The sequence below is a fragment of the Nomascus leucogenys genome, chromosome 12, assembly GCF_006542625.1.
Source record: "Nomascus leucogenys isolate Asia chromosome 12, Asia_NLE_v1, whole genome shotgun sequence".
Taxonomy (NCBI): domain Eukaryota; kingdom Metazoa; phylum Chordata; class Mammalia; order Primates; family Hylobatidae; genus Nomascus; species Nomascus leucogenys.
In genome coordinates this window covers 15,538,450-15,557,178 of record NC_044392.1, presented here as the reverse complement: position 1 = coordinate 15,557,178, position 18,729 = coordinate 15,538,450, and the positions used below count along the sequence as shown (strand labels likewise).

At 43.4% G+C, this 18,729-nt stretch overlaps 1 protein-coding gene across 2 annotated transcripts in view; it reads left to right on the top strand.

The window, feature by feature from the left end:
- The first annotated feature begins 7,358 nt into the window (after positions 1–7,358).
- Positions 7,359–18,729, top strand: part of EFCAB14 (EF-hand calcium binding domain 14) — a 44,112-nt gene continuing 32,741 nt past the window's right edge. For both annotated transcript variants that reach the window (XM_030823857.1, XM_003259016.4), the window contains exons 1-3: positions 7,359–8,606; positions 10,069–10,217; positions 17,947–18,092. In XM_030823857.1, coding sequence (XP_030679717.1) covers positions 8,422–8,606; positions 10,069–10,217; positions 17,947–18,092 — 480 coding nt within the window. In that variant the 5' untranslated portion in view covers positions 7,359–8,421. The remainder of the gene's footprint in view (positions 8,607–10,068; positions 10,218–17,946; positions 18,093–18,729) is intronic.

Sequence of the window (18,729 nt, the reverse complement as noted above, 5' to 3'; positions counted from 1 at the left end):
GAATGTTGTGGGTGTCCAATAAGTTCTCTTCACTCTCCAACTGTAACATGAATGTCTCTCAGCCCTGTCTGAGCTCTGAAAATTGTTCAGCTTATAGCTCCCCAGTAGTTTTCATTTGCCCACACTCATGGAGTTTTATTATATGCATGCACAACTCATGCATATAAATACTCACGAGTATTTAGACAAGGACTCAAGGGAGACCTCTATACAGATTTCTGAAGCTCTTTTTCTGAGTAGCTTCTTCCTCTCTGGTACTCTTCCCTGGAAATTATAGTGCCACAGACTCTCCTTATGTCAAGATCTCTATCTTCAACACAAAAAGACCCATATGATCTACTTGGATTTCCCCTCCCTGCCCTGCCCAAAAGTGCCTTCAAACAGAAAGCTAGGGTGATCTTCAGGCTCACTTTGCTTGTTTTCCTTCTCTCAGGGATCATAGTTCCATGCTAACTATTGTCCGTTGTCTAAATAGTTGTTTCATACACTTATCCAGTTGTCTAGTTATTTATGCAGGCCAGAAAGTCCAGTGCCAGTTACTCAGTCATGTTCAGAAGATAAAGTTCCTCTCCTTTGGGTCTTTACTCAAATGTTACACAAGAGTTGCAATCATTCCAACAATTCTCCCTGTCCTCCATTCCTGCTTCATTTTTCTCCATAGTACTCATCATCCAACACTATCAATTTACCTATCTGTCTTACTTATGAACTGTTTCTCTTCATTAGAAGGTAAGGTCCATGCAGGCAGGAATTTTGTGTATTTTGTTCCATATTATAGCTCCAGCACAAAGGTTAGGTCTTGGAATACAATAAATATTTGACAGATGAATGAATGAATGAAGAAAGGATCATTACCTTTTGAAAACTTTTCTTCAGGCTATGCCTATCTTTTCTGCATCTTGTATCATACTGTTGATCGCATTTTGTTCCTCTGTCTGTCTCTCTCACACACACACACACAGCAGAAATGGACCTCATCTGTATGTCCCCACCATCCAACACAGGGATTAACGTAGGTGAGTTGTGTGCATGGAAATTGTCCCCATCTAAGAAGCACAGTGTCCAGGAAACCAGCAGAGGGCAGCACAAAGCTGTGCCTCTCTTTTCGCCTCCCTAGTGCCAGTCTTAAGTAGAGAGCGGCTGGTAGCAGACGGAACTGGAGCTGAAGCTAGACTTAGAAACACAAAGCCAGTGTTATTCCCTCAGAAGGGAACTCAGGAGGGCCCAGGCAGCCTTCTCTAGGGGGTTTCTCACACGGCCTTGCTGACTCAGCATGTACTACTGTGTATTCCATCCACAAACACCCAGCCTTGATAGTAGGAGCACAGGCCCACGTGCACACACACACACATGCACGCAGACCCCTCCTCAGTCAGAAGAGCCCTGCCTTCACAATGCAATCACCTTCTTTCTCAGCTTGTGCTGTTTAGGTTTTCTAGTTCAAATGGATTCTTCAGAGGTTCCATTCCCAGCCTCCCTGTCCACTCAGTGCACTTAGCAATTCCCCTGAAGCCTTTTAGTGTTCACCATTTAAATTTAATTCTTACCACAGGAACTGCCAGGAGGTCAGCACTGTTAGGTCCAATTTACAGATGAGGAACAGACTCAGAGAAGAAAAGGAACTGGCCTAAGGTCACACAGCTAGTGAGTGGAGAGGCTCAGATTCAAACCCAGGGGTGCTGGCCTTGGGCTCCCTCCATGGCCAGCTGCAGCCTCCACTCCACCTCAAGCCCCAGGGGAAGGGACAGGAGTGGAGGCATGGGCAGGAGGGTGGGAGGTCACAGTGCAGATTCTTTACTCCCAGGATTTTTATTATCACCCTAAAATGAAGCTAGTTACTCCAGGCTTGCTTCTCCTCCCCCCACCCCACCCCCACTATAAACCTTTCTATGACATTTACAGGATGGGGGGCATGGGCCATAGTAGGAGACAGCATCGCCTGCTTCCTGGGAACTCTTGCAGGGCAGAACCTGAGTATTACTGGTGTTCTCCAGGACCTCACACACGGTAGGGGCTCACCCAGGGCGGGTTTGATGGATGGATGGATGGATAAATAGGATCATCAAGATGAAGGGCAAGGCCTGGGGACTCTTTGGAGTCTTTACAGTCTCATCTTTTAATTCAGCAAACAGCCCCAGAAGATTCCCATCCCTCCCCCAGCACTAGGCCCTGTTTTGGATGCTAAAGACACATAGATGGGGAAACTGAGGCCACTACTTGGCAGAGACACAAAAGTTTGCAGCAATTCAGAGGAGGATATGCCTGGAATAGAAGGAGAATCTCAGCAGAGGCGGTCCTCACCCCTGCCCACAATAATGCTGTGAACCTATTGCTGCTTCCGGCTGTTTGGGCCCCACCGGCAGAGAAGCCATTGTTTAGCTTGGTGCTTGGCGCCTTTCCTACCACCCAATCCTTCCCCTTCCCATTGTCCTCAGGCCCCTCATCAGGGTACAGGATGCAGCTGCCGGCACAGCAGCAAAAAGAATGGGAAGGGGCTGGGAGAAGTAGATGAGGCCATCCCAGGAAAGTTGAGAGGCTTCAGCTGGTGGTCCCTTTCAGAAGAGCTGCTGACAAAGGCCCCAGGCAGCGGGCTCTGCCAGCATGGCACTGGGCACTGGGTGCAGAACTCAGGCTTCAGAGGCAGAGAGATGCAGATTCAAGCCCCAGTATCTGCTACTGACATAGTGTGTGTCCCTGGGCAAGCCTCTTTCGATCTCTGAGCAACAGTTTCCTTCTTGGTTAGAGGAAGAATAAGATGCTTGCTTAGTGAAGAATGACTTATTGCATTGAGGAGTAACACAAAAATGCATGATACCTAAATATTTTTTAATATCCATTTCTGTTCCTTCCCCCCACGTCAGCCATAGCAAAATATCAAAAAAGATTATGTGAAAGAGGGCTCTTGTGACAAGCGGAAGCAGTGCTTTCTCTTAAGTAAATGAAGATGTTTTCCCACAACTGGGTTATCTGAAAAATCACATTGAGCAAATCTATAATAAACCCCATTTAGTAATTTATAATCACATTAACAGAGCAGCTAACATTTATTGAGTACTTACTATATGTCAGACACATCACTTCTGCACAGATACTCTGTGAGTTAAGTACTCCAGGGTTAATTTCATGGGTGTATGACCACAGCAGCTGCACAGGGCCCCCCACTCAGATGGGTGCTGTGCACTTGGGGTTTAATTTTCTGTGGTCACCACCTTGAAATTCTTAATAATTCTATCTTTTAATTTGTGTCTTATAAGTAAAGTTGGGTGGAGCAGCGGAGCACACACTGGTTATTTGGAGCCTTGGTTCATACATGGTCCTGCCTCCTGTCACCTCCACACCTCCCCCTCCCTGAGATGGGTTATCAGCTGTCTGTTCCCCTAAACACCCCACACCCCTATCGCCACCACAACTCCATCCCAGGCAGGGGCCTGGATGTCGGCACAGGGAGAGGAAGAGAGAGTTTGCATGCCAAGTCACGAAACAGGCCTCTTGCCTGTCTCATGTGAGGGTCTACGCTCACCTTGTATCACCAGGCCTAAGGGAATACAACATTAAACAGTGAATAATAAACAGCATGACAGGTTGAGAGAGACAGCAGAGAGAGAAAAGGAACCCTGCATTTGCATTTGCACTGGTCCTCATAAATTATGTAGCCAGTCCTGGGTACTATGATTGCCGCCATTTCACTGAGGTGGCAATCATAGTGGACACTGAGGCTCAGAGAGGCCCAGTAGTTTGTCCAGGATCACACAGCTACCAAGTGGCAATGTTCAGACACAGACTTAGATCCCAGGTAAGAGAGGACTCCAAGATCTTAAAGAGCTTTCAGCCCAGGAATTAGGAGAGCTGGATCCAATTTTTGACCATGACCTTAGCAAGTTTGCCCCTACTCTGTGCCCCAGCTTACCCAAGTGAAAGCATTCTATGGAGTCTTCCAAAGTAGCACAGGGTCTCAAGATTTGGCTTTGCCAGTTACATGGGCTGTGATTTTGAGCACAGGGAAATCATCTTTGCCTACCTTCCCCACAGAGTTGCCAGGAGCATTCAGCAGACATGTACCCACTCTGCATGACACTTCACAGCATATAAAGCACGCCCATGCTACTCCCTGGCCCAAACAACATGAAGCAGAAGGCTAGGCTAGGAATATTATCATCCCCATATCACAGACAGAAACTTTGAAGCACCAGGACTCTAAAGTGACTTCCCCAAACTCACTGCATTTCAGGCAAGTTTTGAATAGGTTAACAGACTCCCCAGGATCATAATATGAACATCCCCAAAGGAGAAGATGGATCACAACCTTGGGAGTCCTGGTGTGGGAGGGCAGCAGGAGCCCCCACTCTGAGTGGGGTGGCTTAATCCCTGGCCTTGAGGGTCCCGGGTCTGAGGAAGGAGGCCAGAGAGGTATCCAAGAGCTCCTGAAGGAAAAGAAACAGCTGGCCAGTAACTTTCAAAGGGTGACAGCATCCTGTATGATGTCGACCCAACACAGGAGGGGTGTTATCTACAGATCATAAGCAAACAGGCAGACAGAAGGACCGAGAGGCAGATCCAGTAGAAGCATTCCCCTGTTTGTCAATTCTACTCCTGCAGCCTCCCCACCCATGACCAGCCCACTGGCCAGTCATGGGAGAGATCTCCACCCGCAGAGAGCACAGGCTCTGGCTGACCAGAAGTCCCTGCAGCTGGGGTGGTATGTCCTCAGCCCTGCCCCACTCTGCTGAGTTCCTCAGTCCCTGGTTCCCTGGGAACCTGTATCATCTACAACAAAGGAGGGCCACCCCACCCTCGGGCCAGCCACCTCTCCTGCCTGGGGCTTCTGGTGACCACAGGATGTGTTTCAGAAATTGTTCTTGAAGTCAGGAGCCTCACCTGTCTATCCCCAGTCCTTCAGGGAAGCATTAGTGAAGAACTCTCCAGTAAAACTTTCTGTGGTGGTGGAATTGTACCATTCCTTGCTGCCTGGTAGCCCCTTGCCACATATGGCTACTGGACACAGTGGCCAATGATACTGAAGAACCAATTTAAAATTTATATTTTGTTTTAATTATGTTAAATGTAGATTTAAATGGTAATATGTGGCCAGTTTGGCTACTGTATTGGGCAATGCAGCTCTAGAAACAAAAGGAGACAATATACCATGACTTGCGGCTTCAAAAACACTTTCACAATCGTCTCATTGTCCTGTGAAATAGGTGTTTATCCCCACTTTACAGAGGAGAAAACTGAGGCTCAGAGAAACTAAATGGCTTCCATGCTGATGGAGCCAGGAAGAAGCAGAGACGTGATTGAGTCCCAGGTTTCTTGATTTTGATTCCAAAATTCCACTCACACCTCTTTGCAACACTGCCCACTTATGTAGTCATCACATATTTATTGGGTCATTGTTATTTAGGAGTACACTTCTGGGCTAGACACTTAAAAACAAATCAGATACAGGCCCAGGCTTTGCGAGAATCCTTAGACAAAAGCAGTGTAATTGCCACAGTAAGAATATGGGCATAAAAATTACTTTAAGTGACTTTCTTCCAAGTAGCTCAAAGCACTTTGCTTTAAATTCCACTTATATCTGATGACTTCCCAATTGATATTTCAGGCCCCAACCTGTGCCCTAGAGAACTCTCAATGGGTATATCAAACAGCCTCCATTTGAATATTGAATTGGCTTCTCAAACTTGTCCCAAACTTGCTCTTCCCCATCTCAATAAATACCAATTCCTTGCTTCCAGTGTTTCCACCTCCAAACCCTCTCTTCTCTTCACACTTTTCATCTAATCTATCAGCAAAAATTGTCAGCTCTGTCTTCGAGAAGCATCCAGAATGCTCTCCATCTCTGCTACTGCCTCTCTAATCTATCAGCATCATCTCTAGCTGGACTGTAACAAACTGCTCTCCTGTGTTCCTCACTCTCCCCCCACTTTTTTCTACAAAGTAGCCAGAGTAATTTTTTCCTTTATTTTATTTTATTTAATTAATTAATTTATTTATTTATTTATTTTTGAGACGGAGTCTCGCTCAGTTGTCGGTATTGGTGGCGGTTGTTGGTGAACTGAAGTGCAGTGGCGCAATCTCGGCTCGTTGCAACCTCCGCCTCCCGGGTTCAAGCCATTCTCCTGCCTCAGCCTCCCAAGCAGCTGGGATTACAAGCGGGCACCACCACGCCCAGCTAATTTTTGTATTTTTAATAGAGACAGGGTTTCACCATATTGGCCAGGATGGTCTCCATCTCCTGACCTCGTGATCCGCCCACCTCAGCCTCCCAAAATGCTGGGATTACAGGCGTGAGCCACCGCGCTGGCCCAGAGTGATTTTTTTTTTTTTTTTTTTTTTTTTTTTACGGAAAAGCCAGAGTATGCTACCTCTCAGCTTAAAGACCCCAGTGCTTTCCCAAAGTCCTTTCAGTGATCCATAAGGCCCTAAAGCTCTGGCCTGTGATGCTTCTCTGACCTCATTTCCTATCACTCTGCTCCTTGCTCTTCTGGTCCAGCCACAACAGGTCTTCCTGGTCACTCCTTCCTGCAGCCACTGCACAGCTCATTCCCTCACCTCCTCCGATAAGCTGACTAAATGTTCCCTTTTCACAGAGGCACTCCCCATCACCTGACCGTGTTTCAATTTTCATCATAACATTTATCACCTCCTGACATTTAATATGTTTGCCTATTGTTGCTCTCCTCCCTCTAGAGTATAAAAAAACTGCAGGAATAGATTGGCAGATAAGATACAGGATGCTCAGTTAAACTTGCATTTCACATACACAGTGAATAATTTTTTAGTGTGAGGATGTCCCATATGTTGCATGGGATATCTTAATGCTAAAAAATTGTTTGCTGTTTCTCTGAAATTCAAACTTTACTGGGTGTCCTACATTTTTATTTGCTAAATCTGGCAACCCTATACAGGAAGACAAGGACCCTGGTTATTTTGTTCATGGCTGTATCCCCAGCGCTAGAACAGCTCCTGACACGTAGTAAGCTCTCAATAAATATTTATTGACTGAATGAATGTGTTCATTAATCTGAAAAGCGCCTAAACTTTTAACAGTCTGTGTGAGAGTCAGAGAGGCGGAGCCTTCAGATGGTTAGTCCAGGGGACCCGGGCGGCTGATGAACTTTCGAAGTAGGTCGAGCAGCTGGGAGCTTTGCCTGCCCCGCCCGCGCTCCGCAGGATGCAGGACTCCACCCGGCTCAGGTGAGCAGCAGGTCCCGGAAGCCCTCCTGGGGGCGGGGTCACCCTAATCGGCAGGTGGGACCCAGCCCCAGCCAGGGCAGGGCCCCTTTAACGCCCCACCTCTCCGCTACGACTTTCGCCCCGGCGTGACGTCACCCCGGCGGACGACCAATGGGAGCGCGGCTTACTGGCAGGCGGTGTAGGCGGCCGCTGCCAAAGGGGAAGTGATCTGCGGCTGGTGCAATGGCCCGGGTCTGGAGCCCGCGGCCGCCGCCGCCGCCGCCGCCGCCACCAACACCAACAACAACGTGTCGGGAGCAGCCGCGGCCGAAGCCGGAGCAGGGGCCGGAGTCGCGGCTGGAGTGGGGCCTGCGCGTGTGAGTGACCGAGAGTTGCCCGTGCCGGAGACCTCAAACTCCGGCCGGGAGCGCTTTCGGTTGGCCGAGCCGCCGTCGCCCGCAGTACCGTGTCCCCAAGGCCCAGACAGCGGGGCGGGGGTCTAGCAGGCGCGGGACTGGCTTCTCTCAGGCCGATCCTTCGAGCCAGGCTCCGGATCTTCCTCGGCCTCGGGCCCCCTTCACGTTCAGGACGGAGGCCGGAGAACGGTGATCATCACACACCCCAGCCGGCTTCCTGGCCCGGGCATTTTCTCTGCGGCCAAGCAGTGTTGGGATTGTAGCTGCTGGGAGCTCCCTCCTGCCGCCACCTCTCCTGCAAGGAAGGGACTGACGCGTTCCCACGTTCTTACTCTGCACCTCCCCACTCTCTTCCCATTCCAGAACGAGTTTCTCTTCCCTCTCCATTGGAAATCCTGCTCCGGAGGTCCAAAACACCTATTTTAAGCGTGCCCTTCCTTACCTCCTGGAGCACGCTTAAAAGTATTGCCTACTTATCCAGGCTGAGAATCCTTCATTTTTGACTTGGCTTTTTTTTCGCCCTTTGGGAGATAAAGGTCCCTCTCCACCCTCTACTAACACTCTGCACCCAAGGCCTTATCCTTTGGGGTCACCAGCTCCTTGGCCGTTTCTATGTGATTTCCCCCACCCATCTGAGTTCCAGTTTCCTCTGGGCTCCAATCTCCAGTCCCTGGTGGATCTGGTCAGTCCCACCCCTAGGTGGGAGTGACCAGGGGGCTCTGGCCCAGGATTCCCAACCCTGGAAGGCAGCTCCAAGGCAGGAAGAGAATTGGGCGTCGGGTACGAACCTGGCAGCTCAGGAGTGGGGGCTCCGCTCACCCCACACAAAAAGATGAAAAAGCGCAAAGAGCTCAATGCATTGATTGGTTTGGCTGGGGACAGCCGGAGAAAGAAGCCCAAGAAAGGCCCAAGCAGTCACCGCCTGCTTCGCACTGAGCCTCCCGACTCAGACTCTGAGTCCAGCTCCGAAGAGGAAGAGGAATTCGGTGTGGTTGGAAATCGCTCTCGCTTTGCCAAGTGAGTAGTGGTGAAAGGTGGAATGGGAAGAAGGCATCTCCTTGCACTACCAAGGGGCCACATTGACAGGAAGGAGAAAAGAAGTCCTTAGGAAGAAAAAAGGGTGTAGGCCTTGGAAGTCAAAGAGGGAAAAACGGTTTTAGGGAGAAGGTAAGTTCAGATCCTGAATGAAGAATAAGTTAGAGATTTGTCTTTAGGTGTAGAAAGAAAAGCTCCAAATCTGAGGTGGAAATGTGGACTTGGAGAATGTGCCAAGAGCCCGGGGAGTCCTAAAGAAGCAAAGAATGGAGACAAGAGGAGCAGAGAAGCTTTGGGGACTAGACTTTTTAAAACAGTGTAGAACAAAGGAGAAGCAGAGACTTTAAGACTGCAAATTATTTCGTTTTTGCACTCTTGATGAGTCTGAATATTGGTGATGGGGAAATATGGTGAGAGATATACTGTAGGAAGTATGACCCTTGAGAGTAGGTGGGGTGGGGGGGTGGCAAAAGAAGAGGCATCATTTTCCCTAGCCGTTCATAGGTGGAGAGACCACTAGCAAATCAAGTAGTAAGATTTGAGGACATTAGGATTAGGGCTCAGGGTGGGAAGGGACTAAAGGGAACTTTAAAGACGCCCTTGGACTCTCTCAGAGCACACTAAAAGAAAAGAGGATTCTGCTGAGGATGTAGAAACAATGGCTAGGCAGAAGGTCGGGTTGCTGACATTGAGTGGTTGGTTGGTTTAAAATGTCTTGTTTTGTTAAAGGAAGAGTTTGATTTCTAATGAGCTTTGTCAGCTTAGGCTGTTAAGGGCAATCCTGGGTTTGGGTTATGAAGGTCAGATAAAGTGTTACCTTCATCAGAAGGTACCTGGAGTAGTAACCCTACTAAGTTAGTTTAGACCTTGAAGGTTGGTTGATGTTTTGTGTGAAATCCAGCCCCTTCTATGTTTCCTTACTTCTGAGCCAATAAGCTAGAATACACCAGGTGTCCACTTAAAACTACAGATCCTGTTTCTTTCATTTCTTTTGCAGTAAAACTTGCTCAAAAGTTTATAAAGTTTCAGTAAACTGAAACAAGATTCCCCGGAGTGAGTATGTATTTGAGAGAGAAATCAATAGGCAAATTACAGTGCAGAGATGGAATTGCAGAGAAACATTGGTCTTTACACTTTTGTGACCTGAGCTTGTATTCAAAGACCTCCCTCCTGATGATGACAGCTGCAGTGCCTTTAGGTTCTTCCTTTTACCTGCAGGAACTCCTTCTGTTTTATGTGACTTTTGAAACCTTTGTATCCAGTAGATGAACCCTTAATAGGTCATATTATTTATTCATTTAAGTGCTTTACCCTACCTCCCCTGGTTAATTCACTGGTTATTCATTTAAAGGAGATAATTGCATGGCAAAACGTGTACTATTTCTAATAAAGCTATACCCGTAATCACTTTTGTGCTCATGGTTGAATTTGTCCTCTTGAGCAGGGGAGACTATTTACGATGCTGCAAGATCTGTTATCCGCTCTGTGGTTTTGTCATCCTCGCTGCCTGTGTTGTGGCCTGTGTTGGCTTGGTGTGGATGCAGGTTGCTCTCAAGGAGGATCTGGATGCCCTCAAGGAAAAATTTCGAACAAGTAAGTGGTGGTTACCCTTTTTTTTTTTTTTTTTTTTGAGACAGGGTCTTGCTCTGTCGCCTAGGCTGTAGTACAGTGGCGCAATCTCGGCTCACTGCAACATCCGCCACCCAGGTTCAAGTGATTCTCGTGGTCAGCCTTCCGAGTAACTGGGATTACAGGTGTGTGCCACCACGCCCAGCTAATTGTTTTGTATTTTTAGTAGAGACGGGGTTTCACCATGTTGGCCAGGCTGGTCACCGAATAGGAGCATAGGAATGGGCAATAATAAGAGAAGCTAACATTTGTGGAAGGCCTACTCTGTGCCAAGTCTCAAATCATTTTCTTTACAAAATAGTCCCGTGAGATGGGTATTATTTTTATTATTTTGTGCTCTTAGAAGGATTAAGCAATTTGTTCAGTGATTAAGTATGACAGAGCTGAGCATCCTCTTGCCCCTTGCTGCCCAAATTCACATTTATAACACTACTATCTGCACCACTGTTCCTGGTGGCCTTGTAAGCCTATGCACATTTCTTCAAGTGCCTACAGATCTCTTTGATATCAACTTGGTCAGTAATCTAAAAGAAGTTTAGTAGAAGAAACAGGAAGGACTGGTTCTCTGCATACTTACCAGTTTTCAAGCTTAGAGCAAGGACTGATAGATTTCTCTCCTTAGCTGTGGTTATACTAGTAACATGATCTGTTTCAAGAAAAAAACATTTAAATACCATTAATGAGTGTTATCATTTTAAAGTTTTAGGAAACTTGAACTAAGTTACATACTCATGAAGGGCTTACAGCAACCATACCTACTTTGAACACTATGCAACTGTCAGAAATGTTTATCTCATGAGTGAGTTTTAAAGTTTAAGGAGGTTTTCAAGTCACAGAGTTTTGTGTATTCTAAATTGTAAAGTTATATTTTACACATCCAAATTACTTTTTCATTTCTTTTTCTTTTTCTTTTTTTTTTTTTTTTTTTTTTTTTGAGATAAAGTCTTGCTCTGTCACCCAAGCTGGAGTGCAGTGGCATCTGGCTCGTTGCAGCCTTGACTTCATGGGCTCAAGTAGTCCTCCCATGTCAGCACCCCACACCCCCAATCCCAATAGCTGAAACTACAGGCACATGCCACCCTCTGCTAATTTTTGTATGTTTGTAAAAGACAGGGTTTTGCTATGTTGCCCAGACTGGTCTCGAACTCCTGGGCTCAAGTGATCTGCCTGCCTCAGCCTCCCAAAATGCTGGAATTACAACTTTGAGCCATTGTGCTCGGCCCAAATTACTTTTTCCAAAAGGTATGTTTGCATAGTAGCTTTGACCGAATTTAACATAGATTTTTTTTTTTTTTTTTTTTTTTTTTTTTTTTTTTTTTTAGCAACACTGAAATTTTTGGCTCTAGGTTTCAAGGGTTAATCTTCTAAGCAAAGGAACCCATTTCAACTTAATCACAAATACCCTAACCTTAATTGCATGAACACACCAGGAAACTGACCACAAGGCTTTCTCAAGGTCATAAAGAAATCTGGCTGCAGAACTGGAATTAAAGTTCTTACTTTCCATCTTAAGCCTAGATTACAATATCCTCAACTTTCCCATCTGAAGCCTAGAAGATTACAATATCCCAACTTCTCTTGGCTGCCTACAGTTACTCAAGTTTTGAACCCAGCCTAAGAACAGCTAATTTTTAGTGTGTTAATGATGTTTCTAGTGATGTTGCTTAAAAAAAAAAAAAAAAAGTTAAAATACTAACTTTGGTTCCCTTCTGAGTTTCTGATTCTGGGGCTGGGGATTCGGTATGCCACGATTCTCTGCCAGAATCCTAATCTGGATTACCAATTTTTAGAGTATGGTATAAGAAACAATGAGATATGTACCCCATATTTATTTTTCCTCCTTTATAGTTGTCCTTGCAGTATTGTACAGTGTCTCTGAGGCCAATTTTTTCTTTGTAAGTAGTAAGCATAACTTGGAAATTAGGTTCTCAGAAACAGTGTTCAACCATAAGTAACCACTGAAGACACCTGTCTGTGCCATCATCTCTGTGTAGTTAATTGGGTCTCCTAACTACAGCCCTGTAGTTAGTTAGGCTTGTAGTTCAGCTATAGGCTTGTGCTGTAGCTTGTTTTGATCACATATAGCAATTATTTATTTATATATTTCAAAACATTGCTCAATTCACCCATCCAGGGATTCCTTTTTCTGACTGCTCTGTACCTGTGTTTACAGGATACTGATGTAATTTATAGCTTAGCTGAGCTTTTCAGGTAATTTCTTTGGGAATGCAAATAAAGTACTACATTTTTTAAATGTAGTACTTGTACATATAATAGATCTGGCAATCAGTCAACAAATATTTATTGAACACTTGTTAATACCAATCCCTGGAAATACTATACTGTCTTCAGGAGATGTCAAGAATTATACCCTGGACTGCGGACCCTGCTTTCTACCGTTGAGCCACATTCCCCTGGGACCCTGACTACATTTGTCAGCCAGCTGAATGAAGCAGATTTGGAATTGTCAGTCCAGCTGTTTTGTTGGCTTTGATTGGCTACAATAGAAATGCCAGCACCTGCAATGTCTTCCTGACATTGCAAAGCAGGACTTCCTGAGGGAGGGTAGGGAATGGGGTGTAGTCAGTCCATAGGCTAAACCATTGTAGACTGCTTAGGAGTTTTTTTGTGAGAACCAGTATCTTGACTAAATGGAACCAATCTTGTTAGGTTTAAATAATCTTTCTTTGAATTATGCTTCTACTTTAAAAAAAAATTTTTTTTTTTCGGTCGGTTGGTTGGTTGTTTTTGAGATGGAGTTTTGCTCTTGTTACCAAAGCTGGAGTGCAATGGCACGATCTCAGCTCACTGCAACCTCTGCCTCCCAGGTTCAAGTGATTCTCCTACCACAGCCTCCTGAGTAGCTGGGAATTACAGGCGCATGCCACCACACGCAGCTAATTTTTTGTATTTTTTTTTAGTAGAGACAGGGTTTCACCTTGTTGGCCAGGGTGGTCTCGAACTCCTGACCTCAGGTAATTCACTCGTCTTGGCCTCCCAAAGTGCTGAGATTACAGGCCTGAGCCACCACGCCCTACCTAAATATATTTTTTAAGGTTAATTTTTTTTTCTTGTTTTTCAAGAAGACAGTTGGATTCACGAACTTGGATAAGACCACCTGCTTATCTGGCTTTAATACCTTTTTGAGAAATCCAGAACTTCTTGATTTTATTTCTAGAAATTTTCCAAGACACTTGCAAGGAAAGGAAGGATTGCTAAAATACCTGAAATAGAAAGCAAAGCAGATAGGCTTGGCTTTTTTTTTTTTTTTTTTCTCGTCAAAGAGAAACTTGATCCTTAAGCTAAAAGCACTGACTGGCCCTGAAACTCTTAGCTCAGTATTCTTTTTTCCAAAACCAGATACTTCAAAAGACCTCCACAGTTATTCTAAGGAAGATTGTATTCTCAACCATCCTTTTCTGTCACTCAACTATGAAACACTTGAGTAAATGAAAAGAAATTTGGAAAAGTATAAATAAATGTGGAAAGTATAAATAAATCAGGCATCTCCTTTTCTGGCCATACAAAGTAGTGACTTGGTCATTTAGCACAAAACTTAAAAATGGTCTTGTGCTAACGAGGGCATTAGGGGATATAGGTATCTGTGACCTCTAAAGTATACTAGAAAAAGTACTGGTCCTAGGAGCAGAAGGTTTGACTTTTTGAATTCTGGCTTTGCAAAACTAGCTGTAAAACTTAGACAAGTCACTTATTCTTTCTGGGCTTTCACTTTCTCATCTATAAAATATAAAGATGTATTTGTGCTACCAAAGCACTTTGGGCATTCCTCTGTCATAACTTCGGTCACACTGTATGGTAATTCTGTGACCATGCCTGGCTCCCCACTAGATTGAGAGCTTCAGGGTCTTTTGTATATACTAGTGCCCGTGCAGGGCTGGGCACATGGTGGGGGCTTAATAACAAGTTGTTGAATAATTAATACATAAAAGTTTATTGCAAACTGGAAAGACATTGTATAAATATAAAATATTGCTTTCAGCAATATGATTACTGTTTGACTGGTATATGTTGACATTTTTCCATTTCCTCATCTTAAAGATTAGGAAATCAAAAGAACTAGGTAAATTCTTTTGGGCATTAACATACAAAATTTTAAGTTGTTTGCTTCCTATGTTGGAAAAACATGAATTAGTAATCATAAGTTGTTTGTTTGTTTGCTACACTTCCTCCCATTTATGTAATAAAAGTACCTCTACTTGACTTGTCTCTCCTAAAAAGCTCCAAACCAGGTAATCATTATGATCCCCTCTTGGCTCATACAATCCTCAGGATCCAGAATATTTTCAGGGCTGGTCAGCTTTATATGTTTATTAGTTAATAATTGTAACCCAGGTTATTTATGTATTTGTCTATTTCCTCTTCCACTCCTACCTGCTAGTTCATGCGTATAGACTGCAGGAAAAAGAGACTTCGCCCCTTGCCCCTTCGGGGTACCTGAGTATGGCAGATGTTTGTTGGATGAGTTTTTCTTTATAACCTAACTGAAAATGTATAGGAAATTCAGTGAAATGAATTTAGACTGGCTGGTAAAATGTTTTTACTATATGAGATAGATATATACCTGTAAACCATGTGAAAATCAAGTGTTACATTAAAAGCACCTGCTGGGAACTACTGGGCAAAAGGAAATCAGTATGTGGAAGAAACAGCCACACCTCCATGTTTATTATAGCATTATTCACAATAGCCAATATATGGAATCAACCTAGGTGTCCAACAGCAGATGGATGAAGAAAATGTAGTATATATACACAGTAGAATACTATTCAGCCATAAACAAGAATGAAATCCTGTCATTCTCGCCAATATGGATGGAACTGAAGGACATTGTTAAGTGAAATGAGCTGGGAACGGAAAGTTAAACACTGCATGTTCTCACTCATATGTGGAAGATAAGAAAAGTTTATCTCACTGGGTGTGGTAACTCACGCCTGTAATCCCAACAACTAAGGAGGCGGAGGCAGAAGGATCACTTGAGCCCAGGGGTTTGAGACCAGCCCAGGGAAGCATAGCAAGACACCATCTCTAAAAAAATTACAAATAGCTGGGTGTGGTGGCACAAGCTACTCAGGAGGCTGAGGCAGAAGGATCGCCTGAGCCCAGGAGTTTGAGGCTGCAGTGAGCTATGATCATGCCACTGCCCTCCAGCCTAGGTAACAGAGAGAGATCTCATGTCTAAACAAAATAAAAATATATTTCAAAAAAATTTGATTCTATGGAAGTAAAAAATGCAACAGAGGATACTAGAGGCTGAGAATAGTGGGGGAAGAAGGGATAGGGAGAGATTGGTTAAAGGATGAAAAATTACAGCTAGATAGGAGGAGAAAATTCTAGTGTTATGTACCACTGTAGCATGACTAGAGTTAACACTAGATAGTTCCAAATAGCTATAAGGAGGATACCAAATATTCCCGACACAAAGAAATGATAAATGTTTGAGATGATGGATATGCTAATTACTCTGATCACTATACATTATATGTATGGAAACATTGCTATGTACCCTATAAATATGTACAATTACCATATATCAATTTTTTTTTAAATGTTAAAGCATGTAGGAAGTCTGTCATAATGAAACCCTTTGGCAAACATTTTTGGAAAATGAATAAATATATCTCATTTCTTTTAATTATTCTGAATTTTCAGTAGTGAGCTTGCTTAAAATAAGGATACCACTATCACTCCTCATTTTGTGGGGGATCTTGTTGTTAAATGTGTTTGGATTTTTTGTTTGGTTTTGTTCGTTTGTTTGTTTTTGAGATGGAGTCTCGCTCCGGCCGAACAGGCTGGAGTGCGGTGGCGAGATCTTGGCTCAGCACAACCTCCATCTCCCGGGTTCAAGTGATTCTCCTTCCTCAGCCTCCCGAGTAGCTGAGATTACAGGCATGCCCCACCATGCCTGGCTGATTTTTGTATTTTTAGTAGAGACGGGGTTTTGCCATGTTGACCAGGCTGGTCTCAAACTCCTCACCTCAAGTGATCCACCCACCTCGGCCTCCCAAAGTGCTAGGATTACAGGCGTGAGCCACCGCACCCAGCCTGGGTTATTTGTTGAGGGTTTTTTTGTTTAACTTAATAGTATAACATTAACTCCATTTCATACCCTACAATTATTTCACAGAACAAGCATTTGAACCCTTCTGAGTACCTGGCTCTGTGCTGGCTGCTGGAAATGCATACCCAAGTTAGATCTAGTCTCTGTCCTCAAGCATCTCACCATTTGGTAGAGGAGACAGATGAGTAAAGTTACGGCACCACGTGTTAAGTGCGTGGTAGAATTTGGAGTGGAAAGAGGTGCCGTGGTCCGAGGGTCCTGGCTGTTGGTGCTGAAATCTTAAAAGGAATGAACTAGGCCGAAGTGGTAGAAATAAAGAAGAGACAAGCCAAGGGCATCTAGGCAAAAACCATAGCATGTGCAAGGGTCATGAGGCTTCAAAGGTTAGTGTGTCAGGAAGATCACCTTGGCCACAAGTAGGTTGAAGAGGTAGGTAAAGTGATGAGAAATGTAATTGGAAGTTAAGCAAAGGCGAAATATTTATTCAGGTGATAAATATTGATTGAGTGCTTAAAATGTGTCAGGAGTGTTCTAAGTGTAGAAATGAACAAAATAGTACATGAACAAATGAACAAAATGTAGCTGACCATGTAGAAATGAACAAAATAGTCTTGGAGCTTACATTTTAGGAAGTTATTTTATATGGGTCTTTTATGCCAGTTTTTAGTTTTAAGGAAGCATATAATAACTAAGGCAGTCTGTGGCTTTAAAAAAAAAAGAAAGGATGTAGGTTTTATTTTGGAGGACCAGCCATTTTTAATATTTTATTTTCTATGAAAAGGGAAAATGCTCTTTAAAGAAAGAAGAGAAAGCATTGTTTCAGGCCTCTACCTTCAGGCTGGCAAATCCCTAAACCATTCAGGAGCTATTGTTTCCCAAAAGAAAGGCCAAATATCACACTATACTTCACCTAGCATGTTCTTTTATCTTCTATTTCATTTTGAGTTTTGGGGTGATTTAAGACAAGAAAATACTGTTTACTACTTACGAAAAAGATTAAAAATCTTAGTCCTCATAACAGTGTTCGAAAGGTGGTAAAACCTCCCCCTTGCAGTTGACTAAGGTAGAAAAAATAGATTTAAGCATTTAGAAGTATAACTTATACTCTCACCTTGGGCGTTAATGGAGTAGATTTATAAATCTTAATTGACTAATCTAAAAGCTCCTTAATTGAGCTGGTCAGTACTTAGCATTTATCATCTATGACCAGCTGTCTTAAGTGCTTTACAGCCATTCTCTCACTTAATATTAACAATCCTGTGAAGTATATTTTATCGCTGTATTACAGATGAGGAAACTGAGCTCTAAGAATTTGAGTAATTTGCTCAAGATCATAGTAAGTCACAGAGTTGAGATTCAAAGCCAACTCCTTCTGCTCACATTCTGTTATGATTTTTAGTTGGCAAACTTAAAAGTTGCATTGCCAGTAGTGAAATAGCCCCAGTTAAAATGGGAGCTTTATTGTGAAAGATATATATTTACATAAATAAAAGAACAATGTCAGAATTAACTTTTATTAATCCATCTTCTTTCCTACTCTTTGATGATTTTTTCATCTTAGGACCATGAGGGCACTTTATGCTAGTTATGATTGTTCTTATTTTGTCTTTTTAGTGGAATCTAATCAGAAAAGCTCATTCCAAGAAATCCCTAAACTTAATGAAGAACTACTCAGCAAGCAAAAACAACTTGAGAAGATCGAATCTGGAGAGATGGGTTTGAGCAAAGTCTGGATAAACATCACAGAAATGAATAAGCAGGTAGTAAAAGTTTGATTTTTGCTGTGTAAGCTATGAATATTTGTTTGGCTGTTTAGTATGAATAGGGTATAGAGAATTGTAGGTATAGGGAATTCATTTCAGATTGTTTTACTTTTTGAAATGGGGTTTTGCATACTGTAATCCCAGCATGTTAAAGTCAGGTAAAATAGTTATGCATTTACCAAATATTTAAAATGTTAATCCTTTCTGCAAAAGAAAATAATTCTACTAAATATAGCAGTTGAGAGAAAGTTGGAAGTTTCTTGAGTCACCCTTTCCTACATAGTAGAGTAGGTGTCAAATAAAAAAGGAGTGTCATCTAACCCCCAAGAAAAGTGGATAACCCATTTTTATTAGCTAATGAGAGCTTATTTCATTTGAGCTTACAAAATCTGGAAATCATGAATAGTAGTCCTTCTAAGAATAGCTTAGAAGTGGGTGATGCAGTTGGTTAAATACCTTGGCCAGTCAAATAAGCCTAGATAGAGAATAAACTTTTCCAGTCCCTAAATTAACCAGAGTTGAGTAGACATTGATTCCAGAAGTGGGACTCTGCCAGAGAATAAAGGCTTATTCTAAGGATGTTGATCAAACATCTTGTATGTATAAGGATACCATATTTGTCACAGGGTAACTA